This window comes from Epargyreus clarus, unplaced genomic scaffold, assembly GCF_041222505.1.
Source record: "Epargyreus clarus isolate Ecla_fem2 unplaced genomic scaffold, WU_Ecla_fem_2.2 ptg000033l, whole genome shotgun sequence".
NCBI classification, from domain to species: domain Eukaryota; kingdom Metazoa; phylum Arthropoda; class Insecta; order Lepidoptera; family Hesperiidae; genus Epargyreus; species Epargyreus clarus.
In genome coordinates this window covers 1409041-1426052 of record NW_027332238.1, presented here as the reverse complement: position 1 = coordinate 1426052, position 17012 = coordinate 1409041, and the positions used below count along the sequence as shown (strand labels likewise).

Here is a 17012-nt window from a genome sequence, read left to right as displayed (position 1 = left end):
TCAACCCATTGGTTAGGTTAGGTTTAAAATTTAATAAGGTTAATACAGTTTGTATTAAAGTAAGGATAAGGTATATTCTTTGAGATGAAGAGTGCAGATTTTGTGTAGAAATAATTGAAGAGTATTGTAGATGTTACTTGTAAGCAAATTTGACTTTCGGGGCCCCTGGGCCCCTGTAAAAGTTGTCTTCTACCTTATTCCAGTGCTTGTTATACACCTCTCCCACAAATTGCATACTATACTCACTGGATATATCAACGACATAGCTGTTAGCGTTGCCGTGCGCGTCCACCGCGTTGATCATGACCCTGGGGTTGCAGCAGGTGGCTCTGTATGACGTCGTCACCTCCTCCCTGGTGCCAGCGATGAAGTTGCTCTCGTAGATCAGGCCGACTGGCGATGAGGAGATGCGGAGGAGACCTGGAAGAGGATACCCTTCAAAATGAATTTCTGATGATGATGAATATGTGAAGAGTTTTGGGATTATACAGGATGAATGAATTAATATAACAGTGATAGCCCAGTGGTTGAAACGTGGCCCCTCAGTCGAGAGGTGTGAAGATCGAATCCCAGGCACCTCTGATTTTTTAAAGTAAAATGCGTATTAAAAAATGATTATCATTTGCTTTAACGTTGAAGGAAAACATTGTGAGGACAGTTGCATACCTGAGAAATCCTTCAAAAAAAGTTCTCGTAAGGTATGTGAAGTCTACCAATACGCACTTGTCCAGCGCGGTGGACTATGGCCTAATCCATCACATTCTGAGAGGAGATCTGTGCCCAGAAGTGGGACAGTAATGCGTTGAGGACGTTAACTCGAATGCAGTCCTTCGAATATCAGCAGATTTGTTGGTTAATTTCAAGTAAGACTCTGATCTTATCGGCTGTCTTAACTGTTTTTATTTATTTCTTTCTTTACTGTATTACTTCTATCACATAAATATAACACAATTGGACAAACTTAATGCCTGATGGCATTCTTTACCAGTTATCATGTTCATGGGTGGCAGCGACTACTTACCATCAAATGGACTGCATGCTCGTCTGCTACTCCATATATTATCGACTCAAAAATAAGAGTCAAGAGTCCTACTTGCAATCAGACAGTCTTCCTCAAGTCTTACCTCCAACATTATCCCGTGCGATGATACTCGCAGACCAGGTGTGCTCAGCGCAGTCGCTGCCCTGCCGCCCGAGGCAGCTGCCCTGGAAGTTGTGTCGCAGCTCCGGCGCCCACACGTCACGTACCGCCTCTCCAGAGTTGATCACGTACACGTAGGTCGATATGGAGACTTGTTCTAGGCCTGTGGAGTTGGAAGTTTGTTTAGTTTGGATTCAAGAAAAGATTTTGCATGAATTTTAGTCGTCCGAATTTTTGCCGAGATTTTTTGGTGCAAATTTTAATTATTCTCCATTATATAGTATTTATTGTTTGGATTTAAGGAAAGGTATTGTATGTTTTATGAATTTAAAGATATCGATAGCATTTGGCTATCGATATCGATTGGGACAGTTGGGACATCTAAGTGGTCTTTATGGAGATTTATTGTGGATTTTTTTGGGTATAGACAACATGTATGTTTGCATAATTATGTCTAAGAGTTGAATTGACATACGGAGGATTTAAGGTTCTATATTTGACTAGGAAGACAATCAAGTCCTGACCTAAAACATCTAGTTCGCGCTTGAACATTTATGTATGTACTAGGTTACTTACATACTAACCACAGAATGTAGACAAAGTCAGAATCTTAAGTTAGTAGTATCTACGATTTCGTCATCCACGTCATAGTAATCCTGGTTAGTTATGAATTCCAATGTAAATGTAATATTTTAATGATTAGGTAGAGTCCGCGCCAAACTTCTAGTCCGCTCTGAATATAAAAATGAGTCGCTCGCAACACCAAATTGTAGATATTAGCGGGACTGCTACAGCGCGGCTCCCCGGCACCCTCCGCTGTCCGCTCTCGCCCGCGGGTACATAACTACGCTAGTGTGCGCTTCCTGTTGCTACGGAGTATATGCTTGTAGTTGTGTTTGACCGTATTGGCTCGCTGACTACTCCTGTGCGCAACGACTTCAGAGCGGACTAGAAGTTTGGCGCGAACTATTATATGCCAACTTACCATAAGCGGTGAACGTGATGAGGTCCCTCGCGCCAGGTTGCGCTGCTGACGAGACCAACACACTAACGATGACGTTCACCGTCTGACCGGAGTCTATGGTTTGACTGGAATCATAATGTTAAGTTAGTCATGTAACATAAAGTGTTAAAAAAAAGCCTTTGTTGGACTTTCATATTTTTTTATCGTAATTCTTTTTACATTTCTGAAATGAACACTTCTTTAGCGGCGTTGTGAACTTTTTGTGATGTAAAAATATTAAAGTCCCGTCAGGACACGTGACCTGATAGAAAATTCGTAAGACGGCAAAGCAAACTGCAAAAGTCAAGATGTCATCCGGTGTCAGCATAGAAAAAATACGCCTATGGGTGTCATTTTTTTATATTTTATTATTCAGGTTAGGTCTCGCAAGTTTGCACTGATACCGTCACTCCCGGAATGCAACCCGTTGATTTTTTTCATTATATTCAAGTTGGAAACATCGAAAGTCTATTCCAAATAGGATTGAAGATCTACCTAAAATTGTCCACCCTGACGCCACCATCTTTACTCTTATTTTTGCCTTATAACAGCAGTGTTAAGGGCTACCACAGTCCTTAGTACCTGAGGCACTCGTAGCACAGACCGAAGTTCCACTAAAAGGGCCCTAGTACACCTTTACCTTAGCCCCTAGATACCTTTTGAAGGGTGTGCTAAGAGAATGATACTAGTCGTTCCAAATAAGGGCTACAACGCGTTTATGATCTCTGAAGGTGGTAGAACCCTTTGTGGTTCGACTCCGGCAGCACCACCGCCACACCTATTTCTACCTAATAACAGCAGTGTTAGGCGCTGCTGTGTTCCGGTTTGAAGGGTGTGGTAAGGGAGACAGACTTTTCCGAGGCGTTCCAGCTTAGTCCTCAGGTGTAGCGGCGCATCTGTGGCCGACCTTAGGTGGGAATATCTAATCCTATCTGGGATTGATTACAGATGTCCATTGGCGGCAGTAGCCACTTACCATCAGGTGGACTGTATGCTCGTCTGCTACTCCTATATTATAAAAAAAATATATATCGTCCCGGTAGGACTTCTATCTCATCTGGGGTTGGCTACTGAAGGTCATTCACTGCATCCAGTACCATCAGGTGGATTGTATGCTAGTTTGCTACTTATTTGAATAATAAGTTAGTATCAGCTACTTACGATGCAGGGTTGATTCCTCTCAAAAACCTCAGCTCCCCGACTGCTCCAAAGCTGAACCTGACTGCGGTCTCCCTGAAGTTTGACACTTCGAAGTGTAGCTGTAAATTAATATTATATTTTGAATAAATTCTATTCGTGTGGATTTCTGTTTAAAAATGGAATGTTTAAGGTTGTATATCACCTTTTTTTTTTTTTTTTTTTTTTCTTTTCGAGGGGGAAACCTTCAAAAGGTACCCGGTGCCGTGGGAGCGACACGGGGTTATGTGGGACTTTTACCGCACTAAAACCCCCCCGGTGGCCGTCCTCGGCGCTGCGTAGGGTTGTTTATCACCTAACCTCAACCGAACCTACTCTTATCTTAATTAATCTCTAAATTTACTATTAGGTTGTAAAAATATTTTTAAATAATTTCAATCAATAATCGCTTTATTTAATTAGCTTGAGCTATTTTAAAATAATGTATATTATTTATAAATAATGTTCGGTTTTTGTAAATATTCTTGAAGTATGTTTCAATAATCTTCAGTTAATTTATAAAATAACTTTAATCTAATTTTAAATAATTGTATTATTTTTTGATATGCTGCTCCACTTTAATTTGTATCTTAGATTCGAACTCGTTCTAGAGTCTGAAGACAATGCTTCATTCCCCGGTGTGCAAATCTGACTTACTTGTAAACTGTCGCCTGGCGCTCCGTATAACCTCGTACTGAGACCAATTTGAACCGCAGTTAAAATTGAACCGCGTTGATTAACCACCTGTTGATAATTCATTATGATAAATTAATATATGAATGATATACTAGTGCTTATCGTAAAGTTTTATTGATGGTGGTAGAACCCTCTGTGGTGACTCCGGCGGCACCACCGCCACACCTATTTCTGTTATAACAGCAGCGTTAAGCGCAGCTGTGTTCTGGTTTGAAGGGTGTGCTAAGGGGGACATACTTTACCGAGACATAAGCCTCCATTGGATGGTGAGTGGCTAATGTTGCTTATGGGCATCTCTACTCAATTATAAAAATAAGATTAGACTCCTACCCGAGGTTGGTACCAGATGCGTTGCAACGCTTCAGGACTAAGTTGGAACGCCTTCGATGCTCGATGCTTCCCTTGTTCATTACCCTTATCATTGATAAATAGAAGCATAGCCGGATAAAACATAGTCTTCTCCGACCTTTAAACCATACCTGCGATATAGCCCTTCCAAAGGGCAAGACGTTACTGTCGTTGTTCTGCAGCTTCTGGTTGTAAGACCTGGAGTTGTCCTCCTCGGCTCGCTCCAGGTCCTTCGTGTCTGGGAACTGGATGGACGCTGACCTGCCCATCCTCACTTCGGACTGCTGGTTGATAGGGCCGGAGAGACGGACGAAGGGTTCACCTGGAAATGGTCAAGATAGAACTATGCTTAGAAAATATGCAGGTGGTAGAACTGTTTGTGGTTCGTCACACCTATTTCTGTTATAACAACTGCTGTATTGTGTTTTGTAAGACATACTTTTGAGAGGCGTTCCAGCTTAGTCCCTTAGGGGTAGCGCATGTGTAGTTGACCTCAGGTAGGAATATCTAATCCTATCTGGGGTTGATTACCGATGTCTATGGGCGGCAATAGCCTTTACAATCAGGTGGACTGCATGCTCGTCTGCTACTCCTACTTTATAAAAAAAAAATCCAATATGTATAAAAGTCATTGTCTTGTTAAGATTCAGTTTTTGTGTCAGTATTTAATTTTAAACAATTTTAACAGTTATTCGATCTTACCCTTAATATCCCTTCCTACGATCTTGGCGTACACCCTTGAGCCCTTCACGCTGGGTAAGGGCACGTCCGCGTCCAGTTCAGCGGCGGCTCCCTCCATCTCCGGCTCGCTGTTGCCCATGGGCTGGTAACTAAGAAAAAGTATTGAGTAGCTTTAAATATAGGTAAAAAAATATTCCACTGGTTGCTCCAAACCGCTGATTTTTCGAAACTTTACATATAAAATGGTACCCAATATGGTAAAATATCGCCGGGATTTTTTTACTATGCTCTGAACGGTGTGTGAAGTCTTCTACTCGGTTCTCTGAAGCTATAAGAGTCTTAGTGAGCTTGACGCTCGCCACACCGTCTGGTGTGTATGACGGTATGGCACCCACATACCTCCGTCCTTCCTGGGATTGCTGGCCGGATGGTTCTAGCTCCCACTATTGCCACCCGCAACCCCGGAACACCTGTGTTAGTCGCCTCTTACGACAGGCAAAGGATACCGTAGCCCTATTCTGGTCCCGGAACTAGCTCTATTGGTAATTATAGCCAATAGCCAGCCAGATTCATGATGTTAATGATAATCAATCAAGGTATAAATTACTCACTTGAAAGCCAGTTTGGCCAGCTCCGTTCCATATTCATCCACGAGCACGGACTCCCTGACGCTCGCTACCGGCCCACTAACTCTTAGCTTCAGCAGTTCTGGAAGAGAAAAAGGAAATTAGTGTAATCTAATGTACCTAATAGTAATGATAGCTAAGTGGTGAGATATTTGGTCTCGCGTTTGGAGAAGTCGTCTACAATCCATTACTGTCCCACTGCTGTGAACGGGTCTCCTCTCAGAATGAGATGGATTAGGCCATAGTCCACCGCGCTGGACAAGTGCGTATTGGTATTTATAAACCCTTTATATATTTTTAAGATCTCTCAGGTATGCAGGTTTCCCCACGATGTTTTCCTTTACCGTTGAAGCAAGTGATAAATAATTTCTATAATCTTTGACAGAAATTAAAGTCATAAACTTGGTCTTTCAATTTAGGATCCGATGTTCGAAACCATGATTTTGTCGATGTGAAGAATTACTGAAGAAATTAATTATCACTTGCTTTATAAGGAAGGAAAATATCGTGTAAAACCTACGTGCCTGAGTGTTCATGAAAAAGTTTTCATTGGCATGTGAAATCAACCAATCCGCAATTGGCCTGCGCGGTGGACTAAAGTCTACCACTTTTATCCCAAAAGCGGTAGGTACTAATACGCGATATTTATATTTTTTTTATTGAAAAACCGCGTAACACAACATATAAAATTGTCTAATTCCGCGATAATATTAGTTTAAAATCATTTAAAGTTACTATCAAAGGAGTGACGTTTCGAGGTCGATCGCGGATCGCAATTAACAGAAATAGCTAAATAGGAAGTCGGTTATCACATCCAGTACAGAGGGTATCGTCACTGAACTATATAGAACTGATAAGGAATACACCACATTATTAATAAACCACGTTAATTGACATTCTCAATGAGAGGACAAGAACACGTGTATCTATGTCATCATCATTATCATCATTAACCTATTACTGTCCCACTGGTGTCTCGTCTCAGAATGGGAAGGATTATGCCATAGTGCACCGCGCTGGACAAGTGCGTATTAGTAGACGACGGAACTTTTTTTTAAAGATTTCCTTTATTTTTTTAAGATTTGATTTCACTGTTTTAAGTAAGTTATAATTTGTAATACGCACATAACTTTGAAAAATCGGTGGTGCGCCTGGGATTTGAACATCGGATCAATCAGTGAATAGACAAGTGTGAGTTCAATCAGTGTTGCTAATGATTCTTGATTAACACAAGCGATAAGTTACGATATACTATAGATTGCTATAATCTAATCATTTTCACTCAGGGTCCCCGGTTCATTCATTTGAACCCGTGTAGGGTGGCAATAGTCGTACGGTTGAATGGGACATGTCCTATTTTTTTCTTGGGTATTTCTTTATACCAGTGCTTTCGCAATTATTTAAATATGTTTTTTATAAAATTATATGGAATTTGCCGATATAACGATATTCATTGATGACTAGCTGAGCCGGCAAACTGTGTACCGCCTCAAAATCTATTTATCAAATATATTTCATATAAAATATAGCCTATGTTACTCGTGGATAATGTAGCTTTCGAATGGTGAAAGAATTTTTAAAATCTGTCCAGTGGTTTTTGAGCCTATTCATTACAACCAAACAAAGTTTTTTTTCTTTATAACATTAGTATAGATTATAAAAAAAAATTAAATACCTTTTAAAATTTATTTTAATTTTTAGCTAGTTTAATCAGTCCAAATTTTTGATTACAAAAAAAAAAACATTTTTACGTATGTAAAAGTAAAATAAACAACCAAATATATTTTGAAATACAGACGCGGAGCAAATATTAAAAAACTAAGTAGATTTAACTTCCTAGGCTTATATCAGCTGTTGCACTACTTAATGTCAGTCTACCTACAATTTCGACAACTTCTATTGCACACGAGCTTTTGCCCGCGGCTTCGCTCGCGTTACGAAGTAATATTTTCATCCCCTATTTTATCCCCTTGGGGATAGAATTGATCAAAATCCTTTCTTAGCGGAAGCCTACGTCATAACATCTACCTGCATGCCAAATTTCAGCCCGATCCGTCTAGTGGTTTGGGCTGTGCGTTGATAGATCACTACTTCAGTCGAATTACAATTTCGACAACTTCTATTGCACATAAAGGAAACGCAGTGACACTTAGAGTGTTTTCCTTGTGTTACCTAAGTTTTTTACGGTCAGAATAATCGCTACTGCAATAACTTACGCCTTGTCATATAATTCGTTGGTAGGTTGCACTGAGGGCCCGTTAAAGTTAACTATAACAGTAACTGACGATAGCGATTGGAATGTAACAATTACGTGGTGCACTAAGTTACTTGTCATTAACGTCATTTGTGTCGCTGCCGTTATGATATTTAGTCGACATACACGGAAGACAAAAAAAACTAAGCTCTTTAAGAGGGATGCATAAACAGTTCTCTTTCAAAGCAGGCGATGCATTGGCGACTCTTCTGGTGTTGCAACGGCGACGGTGACTGCATTCCACCAGGTAGCCCGTCTGTGCTATCGTTAGGTATACTTATAAAAAAGTCAACGGATTGCACTCCGGGAGTGCGGGTAAAAGTGAGAACTTTCGAAACCTAACCTGAATGATAAAATATAATAAATAAAAAATGAAACGAACACCCATTGACATATTTTTTAAGCCGACATATTTTTTAAGCCGAGAAAAAGCGTTTTACGAATTTTTGATCAGGCCACGTGTCCTGACGCGAGTTTAACATTTTTTAATCCATCACACAAACTGCACAACGCCGCTATAGAAGTTTTCACTTCAAAAAACTATCTGAGCAAAATCGACTAGTTAACGTAGCGTTATGACGTCATGTTAACCGTTAATAAAGTGGTTAACCCATGAATGCTTAACCATATATTTGACGGCTGGTTAGGTCTTCGTTAACGTTAAAGTTACGCGGTGCAATCCAAAGACTATTATAGCGTTACTTAACTGTGATTGTAATTTTATTGACACTAGTATATCTATTATGCCGGTGCTGAATCAATTTAATACTGTTATGTTTTAATAAGGAAATGAGTATTCAATTAGTTGCGTTTTTGTCGAAATATATTTAATTTTATGGTAGATTTGGTAAATAATAGAAATGTCGCGCAAGAAATAATCAAAAAATATAGTATTGTTGTTAATATATTATCCTTTTTGTGCTGGGAAAAACGCGTATGGCTCTGTGGTTTATGTAGAACTTAGCCGATGTATATAGTAAAGTAATTTCGGGCGGTCGGCAGCTGGTGAAACCCTAGTGGTAATACGTGATGCCGTGCTTCGATGGGCATGTAATGCTATCAGCCCGGTTGTTGATATTGGCTAATAAAACAGTAATAAAAACATGTAGTTATTACGAGAGGTTTTAAAATATTCATTGATATTTATATTTTTCTTACAACTTGCCATATTGAAGTGTCGCCATCTTGAATTTACGCTGACGTCATATTGTTTTCGTATTTGACTCAAAAGAACATTTTATTTCGATACCTATATCATGGAGATGCGTAGGGATTAAATAAGTTCACCATCTTGAGAGCCTCCGTTATTTCGGATTTATAATAACGTCACTAAATGAAGAAGGTATTGTCATGCAAACCATCATCATCATCATGTATCATAGAGAAGTGTAGATATCTCACCGCCTTGTAATTGAAGGAATTTTCGTTTCATTCGAAAATGATCTAAAAACTACATTTGTTTAATATTTTTCAAGCGCGAAAATGGATGACAGTGACAATTGTCAAAAGCTTATTTTTATCATCAACCCATTACTGTCCCACTGCTGGGCACGGGTCTCTTCTCAGAATGAGAAGGATTAGGCCATAGTCCACCGCGCTGGACAAGTGCGTATTGGTAGACTTCACATACCTTTGAGAATGTTTTTTTTTTTTTTTTTTTTTATAAATCTCTCAGGTATGCAGGTTTCCTCACGATGTTTTCCTTCACCGTTTTAAGCAAGTGATAATTAATTTCTAAAACGCACATAAATTTGAAAATCAGAGGTGCGTGCCTGGGATTTGAACCTCGGACCCCTCGATCGAGAGGCCGAGTTTCTTAACCACTAGGCTATCACTGCTTTTAAAGCTTACTTTTTCTTAAAAGCTTACATTTTCTTATTAGGGCATACTGAAAATCAGAGCCATGACGCAGTTTACCTGCACGTGGCACATGCTGAGTTTGTCCCTTCTCGTGGTCGTTGCAACACATATTATTGTAATAATTGATTGTACATTTTAGTGTCCTTTTGTTGTTGTTCTATTTTTTTTTCTTTTGTTTTATGTTATTTTTTTTGTCTCTCTCTATTATAGTATTTCATTTGTGTTGCAATTATCCGAATAAATGTTTCTTTTTTTCTTTCTTTCTAATAATAATAGGAATATCTTTGGTTATACAAAATGATGGTCAACCATCTAATCTGGTAACAAACATGTGATAACGCACATACGAAATGATTTAATGTTTTATTTTGTTTAGTACGCGATTGGTTATCGATGAACTAAATACGTTTTTCAGTGAAAAAGTGTTTAATTAACAGCTTAATTAGTGATATTACCTACTTAAATCGGTATAAATGTGCTTAAAATAAGAAATTTTCAACTAAAATACGTTAATTTTTTTAAATTAAAGCAAGCTTAAATAGTGATTATATTTACTTAAATTGGTCTACAAGTGTATGAAAACAAGGATTTTTCAACTAAAATACGTTAAATATTTTAAATTTGGGGCTATTTGCCGTAAAACATTAAAATTTCGAAGATAAAATCGAAAATAGTTAATATATTAGTGGTGTTTATAAAAAGTTATGTTAAAAACGATGTTTTCGTTTAAAAACCACTTAAAATTAATTTTAAGTGTTACTTAAAAAAACGTTACATGATTACGTACCAATGGTTACGTTTTAGTCGTAAAAGTTAAAAGCATAATGTTCGCGCCAAAAAAACAGCTGTGGATGTGACAGGTGTTCGTTTTTTAAATCGTTCGAATCCGAGGTCAATGTGATTAGGTTATAATGCCGTTTATGTTGTGATATATTGTAATGTGTTTGGAAAAAAACAGAGCATACATTATTAAAGAGCGGGATATGGTTTAGGTCGTGTTACAGCAATTGTTTTTTTTTTTAATTTTTAACACATTTTTTTTGGTTTTTGTTTCTTTTTTATTATTTTATTTGAAATGTGTCACGAAGAAGGCGTAATGATACGTTAGGCACTGGGATTTTTTGTATTTTTTTGAAAAATATTATATGGTCATTGTCGAAATATTTTACCGTCTTGGTCAAATTAAGAAGGGTTAAGGTCAACCCTAATCAAAACTATAAGTTATTAGGGTATGGCCCTTTTTAGAATGATTTTATTTTTCAATTAGCACATCAAAAGTAAAAAAGTTCGAATAACCGAAATAAATATGATCATTCCAATGATTTTCTAAATAAACGCGTCAGTTCACGTAATGTTATAAACCTAATAAGAACATAGCTTTTTTCGTTCTTATATTTTTATACTAGTATTATATGCCTTATATTATTTTACTTGTAAGTTTTTGCATTTTTTTCTTTGTAAGTGAATCTTTTGTAATTCTGAAGAGAAATAATAAAGATCTTAAACTTTAATAGTGCTACAAACACATACACTAGTGTGCTATAGAAATAATTATAGTGTCAATAAAAATTGCCAGCTCGACCTAATATGAACACAAAAGCTCTCATTTCTAAAAGAGAAAAAAAAAACATTTTTTTTTTTCATTTTATTCGTCTCCATTCACAATTTTCGTGCAATGATGTCACAGTTTGAGTGAATTAGAAAGCTCTCGATATTCTAATCGGTCGACTGGTGCAACTCGCCCTTGACTTACAAACTTGTATACATTAAACTAATAACAAACAATATGTTTGAAAGCGGTAGAACCCTCTGTAAGCTAAAATAACAAACAAATATGTTTGAAATGAAATGAAATGAAATGAAATATATTTATTTTGTATAGGCCAACGGCGGCACTTACAAATTGTCAGTTACAATATTTTCTTAAACTACTACCGGATCGGAACGCGACCTCTACTGAGAAGATCCGGTAAGAAACTCAGTGGGTTTGTCTTTTTTTATTTTAAAAATAATTATTCTCTTTTTCATTTTTTTTATTTGCCATTATTTTTACATATAATTTGAAACGTAGTTTGAAACGTAGAAACAAATAATAAAAACGAACAGAAGGCAATCTTATGTATGTACTTTATTTCTTGTACCTACGCTCGGCCATCGCGCTAGGGTTGTATACTGTAACTGATGCACTCATACTCCAAATCCACACTAGCCCGCACAGCAAAAAACTTATTCTACAATATTAAAATTATTTAGTTTTTATTTTGTGGTAGAACCCTTTGTGGTTCGACTCTGGCACCACTATGTATTTTTTGAAGACCGACCTCAGGTAGAACAAATGAATTAGAACATATTTAATATGCGTATACCCAGGTCTGATGACAAAAGAGGGAGATAATAATTGCAATAAAACCATATATAATTTAATATATGCCATTCCTAGGTCAGATGACAAAACTAAGGTCCTCAGAGGGAGATAATAATTGCAAAGAATATTTCAGTCATCATGATTATATAGTAGTAAATTTGGTGTTTTTGAATCTGGGATTGAGCTTTAGCTGCAGAATGGAATAGGCCAGACTTCAAGTGAGAGAATGCAAAGAAATAAACAATGTCAAGAACATAACGCTTCTTAAAATTCAAGATCTGTGGGTTCAACGTGGACCCTAGATTCCGGAGTCCGCCGTCTATTCAGCGACTATTCGAATCTATTCGGAGACTCTTCAGCGTCAAGGCCAGCCACCGGGGGGCTGTGGGTAATAGAATCCCACAAAACTCCGCGTCGTTAACAGCATCGGGTACCTTTTGAAGGTAAACAAAAAAGGGTTTGGTCTAAAGGGTGCAGGATTACCTGAGCGGTGGGGCATATCAAAACTATACCTATTTAAAAGAAAGTTTCGGATATCAGAGGATCTGTTGAAGGAATTTTAATCAGTGCAGAGAATCTGTCAAATAAGTTGTGTTGACAGTGACGTGTGTAGTGATGTGAAGTTGAATGATTGGCGAGAGCGGATCTTGGCGGGGAGCGTCGAGCTGTCAGCGTGACATAAGGTTTTTTTTTTTATTTTCTACTATGCTGGAAATATTTTTGTGTCGGGGTGTGTTGTGGATAATTTAAAAAATAGTCAAAAATTGGTCAAGTGCGAATTGAAATTGCATACTGAGGGTTCCGTACCAGCATTAAATTTTTAACACTAAATTTTTAAAATTAGTTTTATAATAAACTGAAACATACCGAGCTAGACCGCTTTCTAGTATTAGGACCCCCTTAATTATTTATTTATTTTATTTAATGTTTTTTTTTATGTTATAGTGGCCATAGGACACATTCTGTAAAAAAATCAAGTGTTTATATTACGATTCCCTGGTATAGACGGACAGACAACTATATAACTATAGCTTAGTGATAAGGTTCTTACTCTTTGGCTACAGAACCCTAAAACCATGATAATGAATAAAATAGACTGCGTGATTCTGACAAGTATGTGGTGTTCAGTATTATACACCTTTGTTAATCCTACGATATACCCCGACAGAATAATATGATTAATATTGCATGCTCTATATATTTTGTATGTTGATGTGTCTTAGGTAATAAGGCATCTCCTGTCCATTGGAACAGTGTGTGGAGTATGCGCCAGGTGCCTCCAGGTCTATAGAAACTGGGCAGAGGCCCAGCAGTATATAGATATGGTTGCTATCATTTCAAATGAACGCAAAGCGAATTTTGGTCCACATTGTTTTTTTTATAATACGGGAGTAGCAGATGAGTATGCAGTCCACCTGATGGTAAGTGGCTACTGCCGCCCATGGACATCTGTAATCAACACCAGATAGTATTAGATATTCCTACCTGAGGTCGACCACATATGCGCCGCTACCCCTGAGGACTAAGCTGGAACGTCTCAGAAAGTCAGAAAACTATGTCTCCCTTACCACACCCTTCAAACCGGAACACAGCAGCGCCTAACACTGCTGTTATTAGGTAGAAATAGGTGTGGCGGTGGTGCTGCCAGTGTCGAAGGGTTCTACCACCTTTGAATGTACCATTAGGTTAAGTTTTTCATTATAAATAACATTATTATTTTTGTAAAAGATGTGTGTTATGGAGTTTCTTTCCCCGCTTCTTCTCCATAACGAAACACCTTGTGAAGTGGTGGTAGTTGTATTGACGTTCAACAAGTGCTCTGTAAAGAACCTATTTTGAATTAAAAAAATATTTGACTTGATTGGAATCTACTTTGAATAAAATATGTTGGTTTCGACTTGGTGGTACTTCCCCGGTCGTTCCACACTGGCTCCACAACCTTGTTATAATATCCTGTCGTTTTTTTGTGACGGTGATGTTAATTCATTCGTATAATTTTCCCAAACGCTCTCAATACTGTATGTACTTATCAATAATAAACTTGGGTTTATTGTAAAAAACTAAATCCACTTGTGGTTTCCAATATTTATTAAAAGTAATAAAAAAAAACTCTTAAAGATGCTAATGGTGGTGCTAATGGTTTTTCAAGTGCGTGAACTCACGATACGGTAAAAACCATAACAGATGGTTGTATTATCTTAAGTTAGGAATCACTATGGATTAGGTCGGGCGTACATAACGCCCCCCGGCGCGGGGTCCCTGTAGTTCCGGGACCAGAATAGTGCTACGGTATCTCCTGCCTGTCCTAAGAGGCGACTAAAAGGGGCTTCCGGGGTTGCAGGTGGTGAGAGTGGGAGCTCGACCCGCCCGGACAGCGACCCCGGGAAGGATGGCGGTATGTGTGGTCGCATACCGTCGTACCCACCAGACGGTGTGGCGAGCTTCACGCTCACCTGGGCGGAGCCCGATGGGGCAACGCTCAAAGAGGACTCCGGTTGCGTTCCTCTGGAGATCCCGGACTCCTCTACGCAGTGCCCTGTGCCGCTCCCACGGCACAGGGCACCTTTTGAAGGTTTCCCCCTCGTAAACAAAAAAAAAACAAAAAAAAGGGATTAGGTCCGATTCCGTTTTTACCACGCTTTTATTAGCTTGACCTGTATGTATGTAACGGAATCTTTGAACTCCATTTTTACCTATTTTGAACGGTCCGATTAATTTAAAATTTTGAAAAATTATCAAGAACCGATTTCAATAATTTTATTCCATTTACATCATCAGGATCGTCAGGAATCTGGTGCGTTTTCCTTGTGCGATTTTTTGCGTCGTTTTTAGTTTTTAAACTATAATTTTATTTTATGTGTTTTTTATTATTTTATTAAAGTAATAGTAAAGTTATTCCTTAAAAATCTTTCTATGAAAATACTATGATGTAATTATTCTGTAAAATGTCATCTTGGGTGGCAGTTTCTTCTGAACTATTCACGTTTTTTTCGCCACATCCGCGCTGTGAGTGGCTTCTTTCAACGATTTTTAGGGTTCCGTACCCAATTGGTAAAAACCGAACCCTGTTACTAATCCTGCGCTGTCTGTCTATCTATCACAGATCTATTTTGAACCGTAATATATAGTAAGTAATATATAGTAACCGTAATATATATTATATAAATATACCGTAATATATTCTTGATTTTTTTACAGAATGTGTAACGGTGGTCGCTATAACAACAAATAACTTAAAAATAAAAAAGGTTGATTATAAAAGCTCTTCATACAAGACACTGTTATTTTTCGACGTTTTTCGCTTTATCTATTGAACCGTAATAGGTAGACTGTTTAAATATTCACAATGCATTCACTTCTATGGCTGCTATGATAACAAATACAAAATAAAATAAATATAGTTAAAAAAAAACCAAAAAACACGCTTTTATGATAAAATCAACTAAAAAAATAGAAAATAGTGTTTTTAGAAAACTGATAATTGGAGCAACCCACGCTTTTTTCACAATTATTATTATTATCATTTTTGATAATTCTTCAAAATTTTGATTTAAATGAACGTTCAACGTGGATAGAAATCGGGTTCAAAGATTGCGTTACGCAGTTACATACATACATACATACATACATACATAAATACATACATACATACATACATACATACATACATACATACAACCTAAGCTAATAAAAGTGTATTAAAAAGAAATTTTTATGGTACGGAACCCACCCTATGCGGGTTCGGTTCGCACTTGGTAAGGTTTTTTCGCCACATCCGCGTGGTGAGTGGTACCAGTGGTACCTATCGACGGTTTTTTGTTCGCTACATCAATGGGGGAGCTCTCATATCAATATTTCTGAAGACCAGTTCTCATATGTAGTAATAAAAGAAATTAATGTGTCTGTTTGTTATGTCAAAGCAGCTTTTTATTATATACTAGCAGACCCGGCAAACTTTGTACCGCCTCAAAATCTATTTATCAAATATATTTCATATAAAATATAGCCTATGTTACTCGTGGATAATGCAGCTTTCGAATGGTGAAAGAATTTTTAAAATCGGTCCAGTCGTTCTTGAGCCTATTCATTACAATCAAACAAACAAACAAAGTTCTCCTTTTATGATATTAGTATATATGATAGTAGTTATAGTCCGCGCCAAACTGCTAGTCCTCTCTGAAGTTGTTGCGAGCAGGTGTAGTCATACAATGTGCTATGGCAAAGTGCACAACGGCGCTAATGAAGTTTAGACTTGAAAAGCAATTGTTCAAATGTTTGTCTTTCTGCGTGTCTTTATGTCTGTCTGCCTGTGTGTTTTAGCTATCTTAGAAAATGCTGGACCGATTTTGACGAGACTTTCACTGTTAGTTAGCTGATCTTATAGAGTAACTTAGGATACTTTAATTGTAGAAAAAAATTTTGATGGTAATTATAAGAAAAAACAAAAAAAAAATTAAGTCTGTTTGCAAGTCTGTTTGTTTTAGTTAATCTTGGAAAAGGCTGGATCTATTTTGATGTCATTTTCACTGGAAGTTGATATTAATGAGTAACTTAGGTTACTTCGATTTTAGAAAAAAATTAGCATTCCGCGTAATAAATTAAAACCCATAAAATTTATTTACTCTTAAATGCGAATGAAACCGCGTGGCACAGCTAACATAAACAACGATTAATCCCCACAGGAAATTCACCTTTATATCTTTTGAATGACATTTATTTCGAGTTGATTTTCCTTTGTACCTTTTGGGAACTTTTATCCGGTTTTCGAGGACCAAAAAAGCACTTTTTTGGTATATAATTAGAGTGTATATTTAAATAAAGGGACCATTTTGATGATTTTGGCGCAAGTTGCAAAACGGGTT

General features: G+C 37.5%; 2 protein-coding genes across 3 annotated transcripts in view; one reads left to right on the top strand and one right to left on the bottom strand.

Annotated features, from left to right (window-relative positions):
* PAPLA1 (Phosphatidic Acid Phospholipase A1) overlaps window positions 1–17012 on the top strand; it is a 162668-nt gene that overhangs the window by 9674 nt on the left and 135982 nt on the right. The window lies entirely within an intron of this gene.
* Window positions 1–17012, bottom strand: part of LOC140755479 (uncharacterized) — an 81978-nt gene that overhangs the window by 1154 nt on the left and 63812 nt on the right. Inside the window, exons 12-19 of the mRNA XM_073090752.1 lie at window positions 5657–5753; window positions 5067–5194; window positions 4496–4686; window positions 3978–4064; window positions 3306–3403; window positions 2127–2230; window positions 1125–1304; window positions 247–420 (exon numbers count right to left, since the gene is read on the bottom strand). Coding sequence (XP_072946853.1) covers window positions 247–420; window positions 1125–1304; window positions 2127–2230; window positions 3306–3403; window positions 3978–4064; window positions 4496–4686; window positions 5067–5194; window positions 5657–5753 — 1059 coding nt within the window. The remainder of the gene's footprint in view (window positions 1–246; window positions 421–1124; window positions 1305–2126; window positions 2231–3305; window positions 3404–3977; window positions 4065–4495; window positions 4687–5066; window positions 5195–5656; window positions 5754–17012) is intronic.